Source organism: Hordeum vulgare, chromosome 3H, assembly GCF_904849725.1.
Source record: "Hordeum vulgare subsp. vulgare chromosome 3H, MorexV3_pseudomolecules_assembly, whole genome shotgun sequence".
Classification (NCBI taxonomy): domain Eukaryota; kingdom Viridiplantae; phylum Streptophyta; class Magnoliopsida; order Poales; family Poaceae; genus Hordeum; species Hordeum vulgare.
The window spans coordinates 88,313,256-88,332,095 of record NC_058520.1 but is presented as its reverse complement, the minus strand read 5'-3'; the positions used below and the strand labels follow the sequence as shown (position 1 = coordinate 88,332,095).

The following is an 18,840-nucleotide window of genomic DNA, read 5'->3' as shown; positions in this document are numbered from 1 at the left end:
TAACAACTTTATTACCGCCTCCAGGGCATATTTCCAATAGTCTCCCACTTACACTAGAGTTAATAATCTAGTTTGAATTGTTATGAATCTAACACCATGAAGTCCTGGTGTTAATCATGTTTTGCTCGTGGAAGAAGTCTAGTTAACGAGTCGGCAACATTCAGATTCGTATAAACTTTGCAAGTCTTCATGTCTCCTTCCTTGACGTAGTCACGAATAGAGTTGAAATGACATTTGATATTCTTAGTTTTCTTGTGAAACCGAGGCTCCTTGGCAATGACAATGGCATCAATGTAGTCATCAAAAGATAGTTATGGGATACGATGCACTAGGAACCACACCTAGATCGGACATGAACTCATTCATCCGGACTCCTTCTCGAGCCGCTTCCGAAGCACACGACGTAATTGCACGATGGTGCTTTCCCATGATAAAGTCTCCTGAATAAAGAAAACATGTCAAATCCACAAGTCCTTTGAAGTATGCTTCGAGTACGATGATAACTTCTTTAACATGACATTGGTACATCCAATGTGAATGAATAGGACATGGAAGATGACGGCACCTCGTGTCCCATGTGGGACGGTCTTTGACACATGTTTTATTCTTCCTTGTTGGTGATTTGTGTCTTCACTCCCCGTGGCTTACAACCGTCAAGAATGCCGGACATGGAAACAACAAAGATTAGAGGACATATGCTCCTAAAGATTTAGACCAGGTTAACTATTTGATGCTTAAATTTAATAAAACATGTTAAAAATATAATGAATGTGTTTTGATATAAATGAAAATCGTCTGACTTGTTTAGATTTTGTTTGAAATTTATGCGAACATGGTTAGATGGTCGGCTCCCGTGTTACCGTCCGTTGACTCTACTACTTTCGTTTAGGGTCCGCGTTCTCCTATGGAAACTCGCCGGCGGAGTCGCCGGACTTGGGTGGTGGAACGGAAGCAGCTCCGGCACGAGCCGCTGTTTCTAGGGTGGGGGTATGCCCTACTAGTCTGTCTGAAATAAACGAGCGAGGATCTCATCTAGACCGTTCATATTTCAATCGAACGGGTCACGCGCACCCGTGCCGTGCTTTCTCAGCCTGGGTGAGCGCCGACGACAAGGGTCAGGGGGGAAGAGAAAGCCTCGCGTCTTCACCGGCCACGCGCGCCATGTCCGAGACAGAAACGGTGGCGGCGGCGCCGGCGGCGACATCGATGGAGCGGAAGCCCCGGCGGCTGCGGGGGCACAAGAAGGGCGCCGTCACCTGCTGCGTAGCGTCCTCGGCCCGCCCGGGCGTCGTCGCGTCCTCCGGCGAGGTACACGCTTCTATTCTACTCGCTCCCAGCCTCTGATCTTTCTCCAAGAAGAAGGTCTTACCCCGTTCCATGGCCTCGCGTAACACCCTGTAGCCTGTGGCGGCCGTCCTCGCGCTGCCCCTAGTTGTGGCATGGTTTCTCTCGGTTGGGACACTGGTCGAACACCTCGTGGGCGCTGGCTGGTATAGTGACCGTATCTCGTGGCCCGCCTGCTGCTTTTCTGTAATGCTGCAGCAGTGCAATTCCGTGTTGTCAATGGAATCCAGTTGCTTCGCATTGGTTTTTTCAGTGGGGGCTTTGATGTGGCGCTCCTTGAGCTTTAGCAGGAAGCGGTTGAGCTAATTTGGACACTGCCGCACTGGGAAGGAAAACTATGCAGCCAAGTGATGTTCTCGCTTCCTGGATGCATATTGAGCTCGTTGCTGCAGGATTAACTGGACTACATCTCATGGCTAGCATTTTACTATTGTACAGAATGCAATGCCCTTGTGAAGTAGTGCCAGGATAACAGATTTTGAACATCCAATGACCTTTTTCATGGTCTCATGCTACTATGACTACATGGTGCCGTTTCAGTTCAGTACCACACAATGAATTTCTCAGCATTCGCCTCACACGGAAAAATTGGCATTGATTTATGCTCAGTAGAAAGTACCAGTAAGCTGAGATGAGAAATGGCACGCGGCACTAGAATATTTTGTAAAGGTACTGGTATTATGCACCCAGGCGAATAGGTTATTTCCTTATGTAGGTCTTCTTTCCATCTCTACAGAAATTACAATGATAAGTTGCTAATGTTTATTCAACACTGCGAAAAACCTTAGGCATATAATTTCGCACTACTTGGTAATTCTGATGTTTCTGCCCTTCGGTAATCTCTCATGTTCTAAACTTCTAATAGCTTATTCTGTCACCTTAGGATGGATGTCTTTGCTGGTTTGATTTGCGCACCAAAGATGTGCTCTTGACCATTGAGGCAGCAAATAAACCTATTTCTTCCCTCTGTTTTAAATCAGGTCAATAATGCCCTCCAAACATCTCAAGAGTTCATCCCCTTTTGTGTGGGATGTGCAAATTTCACACGCTTTAATGTCATTTGTTTTCAACTTTTCATTTGATAGGAAATGAAGACCATGTATATGTATCGGCTGGAAATGAAATTTTGTCCTTTGATATTCGTATGGTAAGTAAGCACTCACTTAATATTTGTATCCGCAGTTTGAAGTTGTGACTTTTGCTTTGGTTTTCACACGGAATATGATTAAAGTAGTTTTCTTGCAGGGATCTCAATCAAAGCCACTGGAGACATATACCTACAATAGAGATGAAATCAACCAGGTATTTTGTGCTATCTGCAACACCACTCCTTTTAGTCCTTTTATTACGGTGTAAAATATGCTGTAATTGTGAATTTTCTCTTATTACTGGAACTTAGGCCCTTTGGCCTGATACTAACATTTAACTGTGTCCAGCAAGGGTAGATTCTAAGAATTCCACATTTTATGCAGATTGCTGTCAGTTCTAAAGGCTTTCTTGCTGCTGCAGATGACAGTGGGGATGTTAAGGTATAGAAGATCTTTTTGAAATAATAAAATTAAACCGTTTTAGGTTCAAAAGTACTGGCTTTATATATAGGTCTGCTTACTTAGAACCAAGAAGAATTAGAACATAAATTAGAATAGCAAGGGGATTGTTGGATAACTTTAGATCTAGGCTTTTGGGTGCTCTAGTATCTTCAAGCTGAAGAAACTTGTATGAAATAAGTTTTGACTTCTTTGGCATGATAATTTATTCACTCTTCATAAGTTTGACCATTCCTCTCACAGATTGTCAATACCACTCAAAAGTGCTTGTACAAAAGATTGAGGGAAGCCCACACAAGTGTATCCTTATTTGGTCTGGATAAATGCATACCTTTTCATCAAATATCAATGTTTAAGTTTTGTTTTGGGTATTATTATTCCCAGTTTAATGTTTCCATTGCCCTGCAACCTGTCTTCCTTAGCAACACTTCAACAGATTTGCAGCAGCGTACAATTCATTCCTTGGAGACCTTGGACAGGTTATTGCTATTGTTCACTTTTTCTTTGTTCTATTTGACACTTTTATTTGCTCCTGCTTCTTCCTTTATTTTGCAACTGACAAGGGAAGAACTGTTATATGTCTATCAATGATATGTTATTTTAAATGCATTATCGTCTTGATTTGGCAGTAATTACTGGTGGCCTCGACTCAAAGCTTGCTGTGTGGGATTTCTCCAAAGGGCGAACACTATTTTCTATTGATTATGGTACTTAATTCTTCTATTAAAATCTTGTACACAGCTTATATTGCTTGTGCTTTTCCAAACTGATACTTATGCCTTGTTCTGATAGTGATGCATCCTAACAGTTCCTAGTAAACCTCATGAAACTTGCTTTAGGCATATTAAATGCAGCTCTTATGTGTACTATAAAGAAGAGTCGCGCTAGTTGGTTTACGTAGTAGGAAAATATCTGTTAATTCCTTGAAAAGTTGTAAGCTCTGTTGTAAACGTATTTCTGTTGAATGCCAGGATCACCTGAATTGCAAAATAGCAGTTCTTCGGGTAGTACAGGGCAATGTTTCAACCCTGCTTTCGTTCACTCAGTAGCAGTTTCTGAAGGGGGCATTTTAGGAGGGTTGTACAAAGTTTGTGCCGTTGCAAGGGGGGACGGTGCTGTTGATGTAGTTGATCTAGAATATGAATTGGCTCCTGCAAAATCAAGAGGCCCTTCTCGGGCAGGGGGTTCGACCATGAGCTCAAAAATAACTGATCTTGGGGATGGGAGCAATAATCAATGTCAAGGGAGAAGGATCCATTTTGATTACTCAATGGGTGGCCATACTGCAGCTGTCTCCTGTGTGTAAGTCCGTTTATGCTGTTTCTGTATTCCTTGATTATCTCACTGTTTCACTAATTAGCCGCTTAACAGAGCATTTTCAGCGTTTGGTGAGAAGGGAAAGTTCCTTGTTTCGGGTGGTAACGACTCATCACTCAAAGTATGGGATTGGTCCAAAGGATTTTCTCCTGAAACAAACAGCAATAGTGAATTGGTGTTGGATATTGATGTGAAGAAAAAGGTCATAACTAGACCTTCAATTTTGTTTTAACTATTGTCTTTTGATATGGCACTAACAACACCAATACATATAGATATAGTAAACTTTGTTAGTTACTATGCCATTGAAATTTCTAGGCATAATACTGACATCTGATCTATATTATCAGGTAAATTGGTTGTGCACTGCCCCAACTGATTCAGATAACCTGATTGTATGCGACACATCCAAGGTGGTCAAAGTATATAATTTCCCATAGATGGAGAAATGTGCGGCTTTGCGTTATGGACAGTTTTCTGTGATATGACACAACATGTTCTCTGGTCATCAGTGCCATGTTTGCCCTGACTCCTGTCTCTTCTTCATATGAACCTAAGCCAGCTGCAGCTAGACCTGGTGAAATGACAGCTCAAATGGCATATATACGACTTAAGAGGCTCTGCAGAAACTATTGTTCGTAACGAGACAAAAATTATGCGGTACTGAAATTTTGTACTTTGATGTGCTGCTAGGTGCTAGGATAGACATGTATATCTTCGTTGTGTTGGCATTATAAATGTATGGTTTCAGTATCGAATGATTGGGTTTGTGTCGGCAGTTCATCTTGGGTTTGTGTCGGCAGTTCATCAAAGATGGTGAAATGTGCTTAAATCTTTTGGTTTCCTTATGATTTCGTAGAATTGGAACTGTTGTTTCTTACAAAGGCCCAGTTCTTTTAAGCAGATTTTTCTTTGGAAAATCAACAAACAGAAGAACTCGATTTTGTTTCGGGGATCCTGGTAGACTTCTGGAGAATCCTAGTGCAATTCAAAATCGTCCCCAAACCTGAATTCTCAAGATCGTGTACAACTTGCTCAAACCAAAACGTTTCAGATAGGAGAATGCACCTATTGATTTTCACAGGATCCCAACGCAGATTCTGTGGGAGAATCCTGCGCGAAAATATCTGGGCCAAAATCATTTCCCCATACGTTTTGATTGTGATACAGAGATATTACATGCTCGTATTTCTAGCAACAGCTATGAACATACTGCAGCTGGCAAGCCGATTCACTAATTACTATCACATAGCACTGGTGCTGTTACCAGTAACCTCTGCAAGAGCACCTGCCTTGTTCAAAATGATGGAACCTGTTGGAATCCCTCAATATGATCTCCCTGCTGCACATCTTGGATATGAACTTGGCGGCCTCGTGGCAGTGAGTGCAAACCCTCGAGTTCTTTGTCACGCGGATCGGGCGCCCTTCCGACAGATTCAACACCCCAAAGGCGACGGCGAGCTTCGAGCTGTGACCGCATAGTGATTCGCCGTTCACTGCGTCATCAGCGCCCATCAGAGCATATCTCCTCTTCGGGTCATGGCCTTCTTCCTGCATTCTTCTGGCAACTTCATCCAGGAACTCCGCGATCCTCGCCCCTTGTGGATGATTCCGGTTGCCCGCGACGAAGACCTGAACCCTACCCCTGGCCTCAATCCAGCTGCAGCCAGTTTTCTCCCGGAGCCCTCGACCACCGATCTTGTTCCTGAGCTTCCTTACAGCCTCCCATCTCTCGGCCTCAGCATATATGTTGGCAAGAAGGACATAGTACCCGGTGTTTTCAGGTTCCAGTTCGAAGACCCTCTCTGCCACCTCCTCTGCAAGCTTGATATCCCTGTGAATTCTGCATCCATTCAGCAATGAGACCCATATGCTTGAATCTGGCTCGATTGGCATCGACTCGATGAACTCGTAAGCTTCCCTCAAATTGCCGGTGTTGGTTAGTAGGTCAACCATGCAGGTGTAGTGCTTCAGCCTGGGCTCTATTTTGTGATCCCTACGCATTGCGTCAAAGAATCTCCATCCCTCGTCTCTTAGGCCTGAATGGCTGCAAGCATACAGTATGGCACTGAAAGAGGCTGCGTCTGGCTCGATGCCACTGGCCCTCATCTGCTCGAAGAGCGCAATGGCGTCCCTGCCACGGCCATGCATGCCATACCCCGCTACCATGATGGTCCATGAGATGAGATTCTTGCTGCTCAACCTGTCAAACAGCCGTCGAGCTAGCAGCAATGCACCACACTTAACATACATGTCCATGAGGGCGTTGGCTACGAAATCGTCTTCCAAGTACCCTCTTCGTAGGGCGTATGTGTGCATCTCTCTGCCTCGCTCAAGGGATGAAAGGCTTGCCGCGGCAGGAAGGATGCAGGTCATGGTCACGGCATTAGGTGTGAACTGGAGCAGCATTTCAGTGAACAAACTGAACGCTTCATTGGCAAGATTATTCCTGGAGTAGCCTCCTATCAGTGTATTCCATGATATCATATCCTTACTCGCTGCGCCATCAAAAATCAACCTTGCTTCGTCCATATTTCCGCATTTCGCGTACATTTCCATCAGCGCATTGGTCACAGGAAGAACTTTCTCCATTCCATTTCTGATGGCATATCCATGGACGGATTTGCCATCTTTCAGCGATTCATTACCAGCAAAAGCATGAAGAGCACTGGTAATCGCAAAGGTATCTGGTCTGATACCTTCTAGTGCCATTTCTTGCAATAACCCAGCCACCTTGTCAAAAAGACCAGCCCTGGTATAACTCGTAATTATTGCTGTCCATGAGACAACGTTTTTCTGATCCATGTTCCTGAATATCTTATTGGTGCTACGCCAGTCTGAGCAATTTGAGTACATATCGAGAAGAACATTAGCAAGAGACGTCTCACTTACCAATCCAGTTTTCACAGAGTACCCGTGAACCACTCTCCCTAGAAACCAATGGCGCAACTGTGCACAAGCAGGCAAAACACTTAACAATGTAGCTGAATCCAACTCCTGTCCTTGTAACCACATTCTTACAAATAGCTCAACCGCTTTGCTGTGTAATCCATTGAAAGTGCAGCCACTGATGATAGAATTCCAAGAAATGACATCTCGATGAGGCATTCCATCAAACACCAAGATTGCATCTTCAGTCATGTTGGATTTCGCATAGAATGATATCATTGCATTGCAAACTGCACACTGTGCACCAAAACCCAACTTCAAAAGATACCCATGAACCACCAGGCCATCCCTAGCACTATACAAACTAGTGACGCACTTTACAAGGCATGAAACGGTGTGCTCGTCCGGGGCAATTCCACTGTCATGCATTTTCTCAAAAAGAAATAGGCTTTCTTGAAATTCACCAACCTTTGCATACCCACCCATCAGTAGATTCCACACATGTATGTTGCTTTTCGATGACATTGCATCAAATACCTTCCGTGCATAGTCCAGTTCTCCACATTTCACATACATGAACACCAATTTGGATCCCAGATTGTCATCAACTCCTCTCTCCAAAGACTCAAGCTCCCACAGTAATCCAGTTTTCACAGAGTATCCATGAATCACTCTTCCAACAAGCTCGTAACCTAATTCAGCACACGCAGGCAAAACGCTGAGCATCGTCACTGAATCGATCTCCAGGCCTTCAAACCACATTTCGCTCAAATGCTCAACAGCCCTGCCGTGCCATTCATTTGCAAAGCATCCACTGATCACAGAATTCCAAGAAATAGCATCCCGCTGAGGCATTCCTTCAAAGACCCGCAAAGCATCCTCGTTACAGCCACACCTTGAGTACAGAGCCATCAATGCATTTCCAACTGCACACTGCGAGCCAAAACCCAACTTCACAAGGTACCCATGAACTACCTCGCCATCCGCGATACTGCCTAGACCAGCAATGCACTTCAAGACGCAGGAAATGGTGTACGCGTCCGGTCGAACCCCGCAGCAGTGCATCTTCCTAAACAGCAGCACACCTTCTCGTAAATCACCGGCCTTGGCATAACCGCTCATCAGAGCGGTCCAAACACGCACATCGCTCACTTGAGGCATTTCGTCGAACACCCTCCTTGCACTCCCCAAGTCCCCACACTTCAAGTACATCAGCACCAATTTCTGGCCGAGAACACTGTCCGTTCCATCTATTCCAAGGCCAGACGCACGAACCAGGAAATGGGCTCTCTTCCCGCCCTCCAGCGACCTCATCTCCGAGCAGAGCTGGAGGACGGCGCCGTAGCTCCGGTCATCGACCCCGTCCGAGCCGAGCAACCGCAAAGCATCGGCCAAGTCACCCGACTGACACAGCCTCTGAATCTGCAGGTTCACGTCGGAACTCGGGGGCCAGTTTGGCGATTTCTCGGTGCCTCTAGGAGAGGCGGCCGCCTCCAAGACTTGGCCCGACGGTGCGAGGACGCTACACCGAACCCGCGCTCTCTGGCTGGTGCTCCTGGGAGGCGGCCATGGCGGCGGGGCTCGGAGGTGGCTGGAAATGGAGGCGGCTGGGGGCGTCGCCATGGGAGGAGTTCAAAATTTTGCCGCGAAATTCGCGCTGTCGTCGTAGTTTGGTCAGTGGATAGCTTTCTGGATTAGGCTGCTTCTTTGGCCATTTGCCCCCTCAAATTCCAGAAAACTGGCAAGATGACACATGCTAAAAGAGTCCTCATTTTCTAATGAGGGTGTTTACGTAAAGTCCCGATGCCTGGATCATTTACCATCTCCGTGTGGCTGAGAAAGAGGATAGAGCACTCACAGTCACAGAGTTAGAGCGCAACTCTCACTCCATTAGAGAACAGCAAGGAGGTCAGCTTCGGTTCTTTGGCAGAGGAAGAAGAGAGAAGAAATGGGAGCAATTCTCATGCAGCATCACCAAATCTCTCGCAATCCTCTACAAAAAGTCATCTTCCCCGGATCATTTGCTCTCCAAAGAGGTGATTGTCAATGTGTTTACGCTCTTTGCGTTCACCGCCTCGCCGGTGAAGTCTGTAGTGCTGATTTTGGTAGCACCTGCAGATATTGTTCTCCATCGCGCTCCACGACGGGGTTCTCTACCGTGCTCATCTTCATTGACGGTCAGAGCAGAAGCCAACGGGTACTCACCTTCAAGAATGGCGGTCAAGAAGCACAGCAAAGAAGAGCTCATAGAATTCTTCGGGGCCATCCAGGCCGCCATTGCCAGGGACTCGCCCAAGGCGCCCGGGAGGACGAGGAAGCCGTCGTCGCCGGCTGACACGCTCGAAGAGGCTGGCACGAAGATGCAACCATACGGTAACTTAACAACATCAGGATGAAAATAATCATGTTTCCTTTGTTCTGAACCATCATCGGTGCGTGGCTTGTGCTTGCTTTCAGAGGAACTGCACCAAGACGGGCAGCCAAATTTGGAGGACATGAAGGTGCCTGAGCTGAGGGACATGGCGAGGGAGAGGGGGATGAGAGGTTACTCCAAGCTGAAGAAAGGGGAGCTGATTGATCGTCTGAGGGGTGCCTGGTCGTCTGATAATTAACAAGCCTTCCTCTCCGAGATAGGAACAGGCAGACGCCAGTGCTGGCTGTTTGGCCCAATTGGTGCAGCTTACAATCGACTTTTCTTGCGTCTGTTGTTTTCTTTGTTAGATACAGTATCTTCCAAAGAGGCAGAAGCTCTGCAGTTGGACACTAGGTCTGCATTGTTTTCTTGCATCTATCCTTTGCATGGTCTGTTTGTACTCCCTCCCTACCTAAATAATTGTAGTTGGGAAGTACAGAGGGAGTAGTTTTGTTGCTTTCATTTTCGTATCGTCAAGTTTCTGAATTTCAACCCACCTTACGATACCTGTGTAGCATGCCTTCAATTTGTTTTTCCCTTTTGCAGAACTTAGCAAGCCCTCTCTTCTGACATTACGATAAGAGGAAAATTACAGTAGAAAGAATGCTGGATTGGCAGAGGTAAAACTGAAAAATAAAGACAGAGAAACACTGGACAAAACAACGTGCACTATTTCCAATTATTTTAGAAATCTAGACTCAGTGCATATGAAGAAAATTATGATTGTTATGATGAATAGTATAAAGCAATCTGAAGAAAACTACTGATCGCAATATAAATTCAGTATGTACACAAAGAATGCAATATGCACTGAAGCTACAAAAAATTTTCTGACAAAAATCAGGGAGCACTGATTTCGTTAAATTAGAAGAAACGCCAAGGCGGCCAAGTGACAATTTACAGGTAAGCACAATTTACAGAAGCTAGAGAATGTGAACTGAAGAGCCCACGACTCATTCTTTTTCTTCTGCCTCTCAATTAACCTCCAATGCTGCTCATACCGATGTATTTGATGTTTGGTTGTCCCCATGAAATCTGTACAAAAGAAACTATAAACATAAGATTATTGCAAAAAAAAGAAAAGAAAAATAAGGTAATTATTCTAGGTACATGATACCTATAATGAACAAGGAACACCTGGGTGAGGGTCCTCACCTCATTTGAATGGTAAATACTGATCAAAGCTTGCATGAGTAAATTTTTTTTAAGCACTTGCATACTCCGCGCTCGTTCATCTCAAAGATAAATGTTTTATTTATTTATTTATCACAGATAGTTAGAATAGTAGAAACATTTGATAAGCTCAAGGGGAAATTTATATGGGAGTAGGTTGTGTGTGAGATAGAAGGAAGTAGACTAGTAGGACGTCTGAAGCAAGGTAATCAGACGTCGTTGATGGGCTACCGTGCTGGTTTGTGCGGAAGGGACAATATAAATACTACTCCGTATTTGAGAAAAAGATGGACCCATGTAAACATTTGATACACGCAGCACTCGGGCAGCCCGGGCGACTGGCGACTCGCAACTGAGGGGCGACGATGCTCCTCGCCGCCGACGCCGCCCACCATCGGCCCGGACACAGGCGGGTGGATGGCCGGTTTTGGACGCTGACGGATGATGACAAGGCGGATGACGACGAAGTCAACCAGCCGGCGGTGACCTCGCCGACGCCATTGGACTTGAGTTGCGAATCCATTCAGGTAGGGTACTCCGAAGAACACGTAGCAAATTGCATCGACGAGGTCGTTCCTCCCACCGATAGCGCGTGGGACGGACTAGGCGAGGACGGAGACAGGGTGGAGGTTCTTCGCCGGATCGTGCGCCGGCGAATGTCGGCCTCCGCGGTGCAGCCATGGAAAGGTCCTCTACCAAAGGTACGTTTGTCGGCTCTCACTCTCGCACATTTCATTGACACATGGAAGAAAGTACCACTCCGACGAAAGCATAACCGACCGGCGGCGGCGTCTCGGTCGCCGGCGTCAGCTCCGGCCGATCCGGATCCGTGGCAGGCTCGGTTGAGCGCTTTACTGGGCCATGAGGGGCCGAATTCTCTGAGCGATGGGTCCGTGACAGCTCGGTATACGGCCCAGCTGTGCACGACAGATAGCCCCATAAAACCGATACAGACTTAGAGCATCTCCGACAGCCGCGCTATACAAGCGCCGCGTCGTAAAAAATGCTGTATTTAGCGCGCGCGCGACGCGGCGGCAGCTCCAGCGGGCGCGCAAAAACGGCGCGCGCGCCATTTCCAATTGAGCGCGCTGGCCGAAACGCAATCCCGCGCCCATTATTTGCTGCGCCGGCTCCCGCGTGCGCGACTCTCCCGCGCTCGCTCCTGCTTTCTTCTGCACTCTCTCCTGCTCTCTCCTGCGCTGGCTGTGCACTCTCTGCGCTCGCTCTGCACTCTCGCGACCGCCCCCATCCGACCGCGCCGCCGCCGCCGCTCGCGCCACCGTTCGGCGCTGCCCCGGCCTATCCCCGAGCCGCCGTCGCCGCCCGCAGGCGCTTCCCCGGCCTGTCTCCGCTGCGGCCGCCGCCCGCGCCCCCCGTTCAGGCGCTTCCCCGGCCTCCCCGCGCCGCCGCGCTTCCACCCCACCCCTCCTAGTCCGGCCGGCCCTTGCGCGCCTCCGACGTCCGAGGAACAGCACCCGACCGCTCGCTGCCGCGCCGCGCCCGCAAGGTGTTCGACAAAACGCCTACAAGGTATGTATTGCTTCAAATTTATGAATTTGGTGCATGTTTTGAATTGTAGTTTTTTATAGTATAGTATTGAACATTGTAGATGAGTTCGTCGTATGATTCTTTCGAAGAAGAATTTGATATGGAAGAGGAGGAGGATCTTGCAATGATCATAGCTATGCATATCAATAAAAAACCGAAGCACGGTGGTTCGGTTATGGGTCGGAAATTTTTTTGGAGAGATAGGATTGATGCCCATAACAGATTGATGAAGAACTATTTCATGGAGAATCCCACATACCCGGAGTCGTATTTTCGTCGCCGGTTTAGGATGAGCACAAACTTGTTCAAGCGCACTGCAGAGAAACTAGCGAGCCATGATCGGTTTTTCCAGCAAAGGAGGAATGCCGCCGGAGAGCTCGGGCATAGCACCTTTCTGAAGGTGACAGCCGCTTTGCGTATGTTGGCATACGGTATCCCGGCTGATTTAGTTGATGATCACTTGGCTATGGGTGAGAGCCAAGCCATCATGTGTGTCAAGCGCTTTGCAGTGGGAATTGTGCAAGTGTTTGGCGAGGAGTATTTGAGATCTTCCACTGCTGAAGACGCCGCAAGGCTATTGGCGATGAACAAATCTCGCGGCTTTCCTGGCATGCTTGGCTCAATAGATTGCATGCATTGGAGTTGGAAGAATTGTCCAAAGGCATGGCATGGGCAATTCCACGGCCAAAAAAAGGGTTCCACTATAATCCTTGAAGCGGTGGCCGATCATGAGACTTGGATTTGGCATGCATTCTTTGGAATGCCTGGATCTTTGAATGACGTCAATGTTGTCAACCGGTCACCACTGATGAATAAGATTGCGAATGGTGAGTTGCCACCGGTGTAGTTTGTAGCAAATGGCCGTACGTACAACTATGGCTATTATCTAGCGGATGGCATCTATCCAAAGTGGCAAACCTTCGTGAAGCCGTTGAAAAAGCCAGAAGGTAAGAAAAATCTTGATTTTCACAATGCTCGGGTGGCTGCTAGAAAAGATGTGGAGAGAGCATTTGGGATTTTACAAGCCCAATTTGCTATTGTGAGAGGACCGGCTAGATTTTGGGATCAAAAAAATGCTTTGGTACATCATGCACGCTTGTGTGATCATGCACAACATGATCATTGAGAATGAGCGTGGCCAAGATGTAGACTACTCACAATATGAGCTCTTGGGACATCCCGTGCGAGTGCGACGGAGGGCTGAAAGGGTTGCCCGTTTTGTTGCCTCGTATCATGCCATTCGGCGTCCCGCAACACACAATGATCTTCAGAACGATCTGATTGAAGAATGGTGGGCATGGCATGGACGACAAAGAGCATGATTTGATTGCATTATTTGTATTGTATTGTTCATGAACTATTGGTTATGTTTATTGCATTATTTGTTGTACTGAACGAGAAACTATTTGTTTGAGTTGTAATAACTATTTATTGTTGATTTATTTTGTTTGTTTGATCGTTTTTCTCACTTTTTTTTGAAATGTATATGTGGTTTGTGCCTGCTGCGCGCGCTGCATTTTTGTGCACTGCTGGAGCGCGGCGCGCGCGCTGCATTATAGCGCGGCTGTTGGAGCCAACGCCTATCCCTGCGCTAAACCAGCCGGCGCGCGCGCTGTAAAAACATTTTTTGGGCGCGGCGCGAAGCGCGGCTGTTGGAGATGCTCTTACGTTCGACGCTGACGGGCAATCGGGAGACTCCTGCGGCAAAAGAAATAGAACCGGTCCCTGCTCCTCTCGATAACACATCTGGTGTTGCTAGGGCTGGCGGCAGAAAACAATCTCGTCATATTGGGTTTCAGTCGCGACTAGGGAGGGCAAGGCGCGTCCCGCCGCCGACTGCCCCTTCGGCGACGCTGACTTCCGCACCAGTGCCAATGGCCGCACAGCCTTCCACTCAGGATCTTGTTCAGGTCCACTCACCAGGACAGGCTAATGTTACTCTGGGGACTGAGGCAGTTGGCCACAACCCTACAGTGATATCCACAGACGAGGTGATCTCTTTTGGAGGGATACCTGATCCTACGTCCACTGATTGACGCTTCAGTCATCGCATCCAGGAGTAGCCAGATGCGGATGACATGATGCTAGGGCGTGCTATGAGGGACGCAAAGCTTCGAAACGTTGAGGCAAAGACAAGTATGTCGGTCGATACTACTGCTTCTATTCTTCACTTCTCAGATGTAGAGATCATTCATAATGCTAGCGACATACGTATTTCTTTGGTTACCTCTGGCAAACAAGTAGCAAAATCAATTAATGATATTTTAGACTTAGAAGCAGGCAGAGCCATAGAGTTTATTCAAAACTTAGTTGCGGTGAGACCAATGAATGAATCAGACATTAATGATTTAGGAGGCACAAAATTACATAATATATGTGGGAATTTATTGCACTTAGAGGGAGTTGAAGAGGATGTAGATGACATGGGATCAGAGGGGTATATGGCCCCTTTGATTGACAGTTGTCATCCACATGTAATTACCGCACATAGTAAAACCGAAATAATTCAGGAGAAACCAAAGAGATCTTGAAAAAGGAAGGTTTATCCTGAATCAACAGTTAGGAGAAGTGCAAGAGTGAAACAAAAGAAAAAAATTCATGATGAAATATGAAAGGAATCTTTTGGAATAACAGAGGTCTAGCAGACTTGGCTAAAAGAAGGTTCCTTAGAGAGGCATCACTAGAATATAAGCCTGACTTTATGGCATTACAAGAAACGGGCAGCGATAATTTCACACCACAATTCCTAAATACTCTATCAGGAGGGGTGGATTTTGATTGGCACTGCTTACCACCAAGGGGTAGATCGGGTGGGATCCTACTTGGGGCTAAGTGTGAAACTTTAGAGGTGATGAGTGTGGTGTATGGCGAGTTTTCAGTCAAATTTCGTGTGAGGTCGAAACTTGATGGTTTTAGATGGGCTCTAGTGGCCCTATATGGGGTGGCGCAACCGGAGCTCAAATCTGATTTTCTCGTCGATATAGTAAGAATTTGCGGAGATGAAACACTACCAATTATGGTGGGGAGATTTTAATATCATTAGAAGACAAGATGAAAAAAAACAATGATAATTTTGATGCACGGTGGTCACTTATGTTCAACATGGTTATTGAGAGTCTCGATTCGAGGGAGATTGACCTCACTGGTCGACACTTCACATGGGCGAACTCATTACCAGTACCAACATATGAGAAGTTGGACCGGGTACTGACCAGTGTCGAGTGGGAGCAGAAGTACCCACTAGTTTCAGTACGGGCTTTATAAAGATCAATCTCAGACCACACACCACTCATAGTTGACTGAGGAGATGCCAACTATGCGGGAAATAGATTTTTTTCTCTTTTTAGTTAAGCTGGTTTGAAAGAGAAAGATTCATGGATCTCATAGCAACGAGTGGGCTAGGGATTTGGGTGGATCCACGAATATAGAAAGATGGCAAAACAAAATCCGAAACTTGCGCCAGTTCTTGGGAGGATGGGCGAAAAATCAGAGTGGCATATATAAAAAGGAAAAAGAAAGACTCATTCGTCTGATTGATGAATTCGATGTGAAAGATGAGTCTGCACAACTCAATCTGACTGATAGGAATAAAAAGATTGAAACTAAGAAGAATTTGCAGAAATTATTGAGAGAAGAGGAGATGAAATGTGCACTTCGAGCTAAGGTGTCAAAGGTGGTTTATGGGGACGATAACACAAAATTCTTTCACAGGATTGCAAATGGCAAACATCGAAAGAAAGAAAAAATCCAACTTGAGCAAGATGAAGGAACAATAATAGGTCACGAGAATTTGAAGCTATATATCTCTGAATATTACAAGAAATTATTTGGTGCATGAGACGAGACTTCGGTCTCTTTGGATGAAAGCACAACTCATGATATACCTCAACTCAATTCAGATGAGAATGAGGTGCTATCAGCCCCATTTACTGAGCAGGAGGTGTACGACTCAATAGTACAAATGAAACAAAATAAGGCTCCGGGGCCAGACGGGTTTCCGACGGAATTTTATAAAAAATGTTGGCATGTCATTAAAGGAGATTTATTGCCTATGTTCCAAGATTTATTTAATGGCCAGCTATAGCTATTCCACCTTAACTTTGGAACAATTACGTTATTGCCCAAGAAGGCGGAGGCTGTACGCATCGAGTAGTTCAGACCGATATGTTTACTCAATGTCAGCTTCAATTTTTTTACAAAGGTTGGCACGAACAGGTTAATGAAGATAGCTCATTCAATAGTCCAACCAACGCAGACGACGTTTATGCCTGGGAGACACATCTTAGAGGGTGTTGTTGTCCTGCACGAAACGTTGCACGAAATTCATTAATAGAAACTAGATGGGGTTATCCTTAAAGTGGTTTTCGAGAAAGCATATGATAAAGTCAAATGGCCATTTCTTCAACAGGCCTTACGTATGAAAGGATTCAATGAAAGATGGAGAGATCAGGTTGATACTTTCATTTAGAAAGGCAGTGTGGGGGTTAAATTTAATGATGACATTGGCCATTTCTGTCAAACACACAAAATATTAAGACATGGTAATTCCATGTCCCTAGTGTTGTTCAACATTGTAGCAGACATGTTAACAATACTCATTAATCAGGCCAAAGAAAAGGGCCAAGTGGGAGGCCTTATTCCGCATCTGGTAGAGGGGGGGGGTGTATCTATACTGCAATATGAGGATGATACTATAATTTTCATGGAACACGATATGGCTAAAGCAAGGAATATGAAACTACTTTTATGCTTATTTTAACAACTTTCGGGGATGAAAATTAATTTCAACAAAGCGAACTTTTCTGCTTTGGGAAGGCAAAAGAGGAGCAAAATGCTTACAGACAGCTATTTGGATGTGAAATGGGATCACTACCGTTTAGCTATTTGGGGATACCTATTCATCATAGAAGACTGACGAATAAGGAATGAAAATGTATTGAAGATAGATTCACGAAAAAACTAAGTTGTTGGAAGGGCAAGCTTATGTCATATGGGGGGAGGCTAGTACTAATAAACTATGTGTTAACAAGCCTGCCCATGTTCCTATTTTCTTTCTTTGAAGTACCAGTAGGGGTACGAAAAAGATTAGATTTTTACAGATCTCGTTTCTTCTAGCAAATGATGAGGCTAAGAAGAAATACAGTTTGACACGTTGGGATATTATATGTAGACCAAAAGATCAGGGGGGTTGGGAATAGAAAATCTGGAAGTAAAGAACATATGCCTACTTAGCAAATGGCTATACAGGATATCCACAGAGACCGAGGGGATGTGGATTCAAATATTAAGGAATACATACTTACATTCCAAGACTTTAGCACAAGTTACATCTAGACCAAATGACTCACCATTCTGGAAAGGGTTAATATAGATAAAGGTGACTTTTTTTCAGAAGGTAAAATTTGTGGTTGGGAATGGTACCTCAACAAGATTTTGAGAATATACTTGGCTTGTGGACACTCCTTTAGCACTTCAATATTCAATGCTTTATAATATTACACAACGTAAACAGGACTATGTGTCCACGCTACTACAATCGCTACCTCTTAATATGCAGTTTAGGCGAGCTTTGCTAGGAGAACGCTCGAATGAATGGTTACATCTGGTCAGCAGACTGATGCACGTACATCTATGTGACCAGACAGACAATGTTCGCTGGACTTTAGCTGTGAATGGTGTATTCTCAGTAAAGTCCATGTACACGCATCTCATTAACACTGGATCACTCCCCAGATCATTACATATTTGAAATATCAAAGTGCCTCTCAGGATTAAAAAAATTATGTGGTTCATACACAAAGGGGTGGTATTAACCAAAGATAACTTGATAAAACAAAGATGGGGAGGGAGACCTAATTGTTGTTATTGTAATGAGAATGAAACAATAAGACACTTATTTCTAGACTGCACTCTTGCAAAACTACTATGGCGCACTGTTCATATAGCATGTAATGCTTCCCCTCCTTCATGCATTAGTTTGTTATTTACAACTTGGCTCAACGGAGTAGACGTTAAAATATCTAAAATTACCAGAATTGGGGTCTGTGCTTTATTTTGGGCTATATGGAATACGAGGAACGATATGATTTTTAGTGGCAAGAACTTCAACAACTTTTTGCAGGTTATCTTCAAAGCGACGTCTTGGATCCGTACGTGGTCGTTACTCATCCATGTGGACTCCAGGGAGCTTATGGATATTGGGTGCAACCGATGGGAGATGGTCGCACGGGCTATCTTCAGCCGATTTTGGATGACGTGCTAATAATAGACTAGGTGTATAGGCATCGTAGTCTGCTTTTAGTTACGCTGGATATGGTAGTTTGCTTTTCATTTCATCTTTGTTTTCATTTTTGAGTTTCAAAGACTTGTGGATCTAAGACTTTGTTTTGAACCTATTTTAATAAGATGGTTGCATGCATAGATTGATGCAGAGGCCGGGGCTAAGTTCCTCCTTTTCAAAAAAAATTTGGGAACATTTGATAAGGTTTGAAAAGTTGTACATAATTGTTAACCAAAACCACGACACTTATTTCTCAACCAGGTATTTAAATTCAACCGAAGTTCTTTTTTAAGAATCGAACCGAAGAATGACAATTAATTATAAATGGC

General features: G+C 45.3%; 4 protein-coding genes across 5 annotated transcripts; 3 read left to right on the top strand and 1 right to left on the bottom strand.

Annotated features, from left to right (window-relative positions):
- Window positions 1-931: 931 nt before the first annotated feature.
- Window positions 932-5,040, top strand: LOC123443089 (WD repeat-containing protein 53). 2 transcript variants are annotated; one of them, XM_045119338.1, is made up of 11 exons: window positions 1,023-1,308; window positions 2,228-2,324; window positions 2,430-2,491; window positions 2,590-2,646; window positions 2,817-2,873; window positions 3,135-3,191; window positions 3,328-3,370; window positions 3,521-3,598; window positions 3,863-4,193; window positions 4,263-4,410; window positions 4,559-5,040. In XM_045119338.1, the coding sequence occupies exons 1-11, from the start codon at window positions 1,162-1,164 to the stop codon at window positions 4,646-4,648; spliced, it is 1,167 nt and encodes a 388-aa protein (XP_044975273.1). In that variant the 5' UTR covers window positions 1,023-1,161; the 3' UTR covers window positions 4,649-5,040. The 2 variants fall into 2 exon arrangements, with proteins under 2 accessions (XP_044975274.1, XP_044975273.1); XM_045119339.1 differs by lacking the exon at window positions 4,559-5,040 and having other exon boundaries at window positions 932-1,308; window positions 4,274-4,403.
- A 216-nt stretch (window positions 5,041-5,256) lies between these two features.
- Window positions 5,257-8,825, bottom strand: LOC123443088 (pentatricopeptide repeat-containing protein DOT4, chloroplastic). The gene has a single exon (XM_045119337.1). The coding sequence runs from the start codon at window positions 8,718-8,720 to the stop codon at window positions 5,472-5,474; it is 3,249 nt and encodes a 1,082-aa protein (XP_044975272.1). The 5' UTR covers window positions 8,721-8,825; the 3' UTR covers window positions 5,257-5,471.
- Window positions 8,826-8,946: 121 nt separating this feature from the next.
- LOC123443090 lies at window positions 8,947-10,016 on the top strand. The gene is made up of 3 exons (XM_045119340.1): window positions 8,947-9,133; window positions 9,216-9,470; window positions 9,555-10,016. The coding sequence occupies exons 1-3, from the start codon at window positions 9,046-9,048 to the stop codon at window positions 9,707-9,709; spliced, it is 498 nt and encodes a 165-aa protein (XP_044975275.1). The 5' UTR covers window positions 8,947-9,045; the 3' UTR covers window positions 9,710-10,016.
- Window positions 10,017-10,115: 99 nt separating this feature from the next.
- LOC123443091 lies at window positions 10,116-18,632 on the top strand. The gene is made up of 2 exons (XM_045119341.1): window positions 10,116-11,384; window positions 18,353-18,632. Exons 1-2 carry the CDS (start codon window positions 11,049-11,051, stop codon window positions 18,491-18,493), a joined length of 477 nt encoding a protein of 158 aa, XP_044975276.1. The 5' UTR covers window positions 10,116-11,048; the 3' UTR covers window positions 18,494-18,632.
- Window positions 18,633-18,840: the final 208 nt, after the last annotated feature.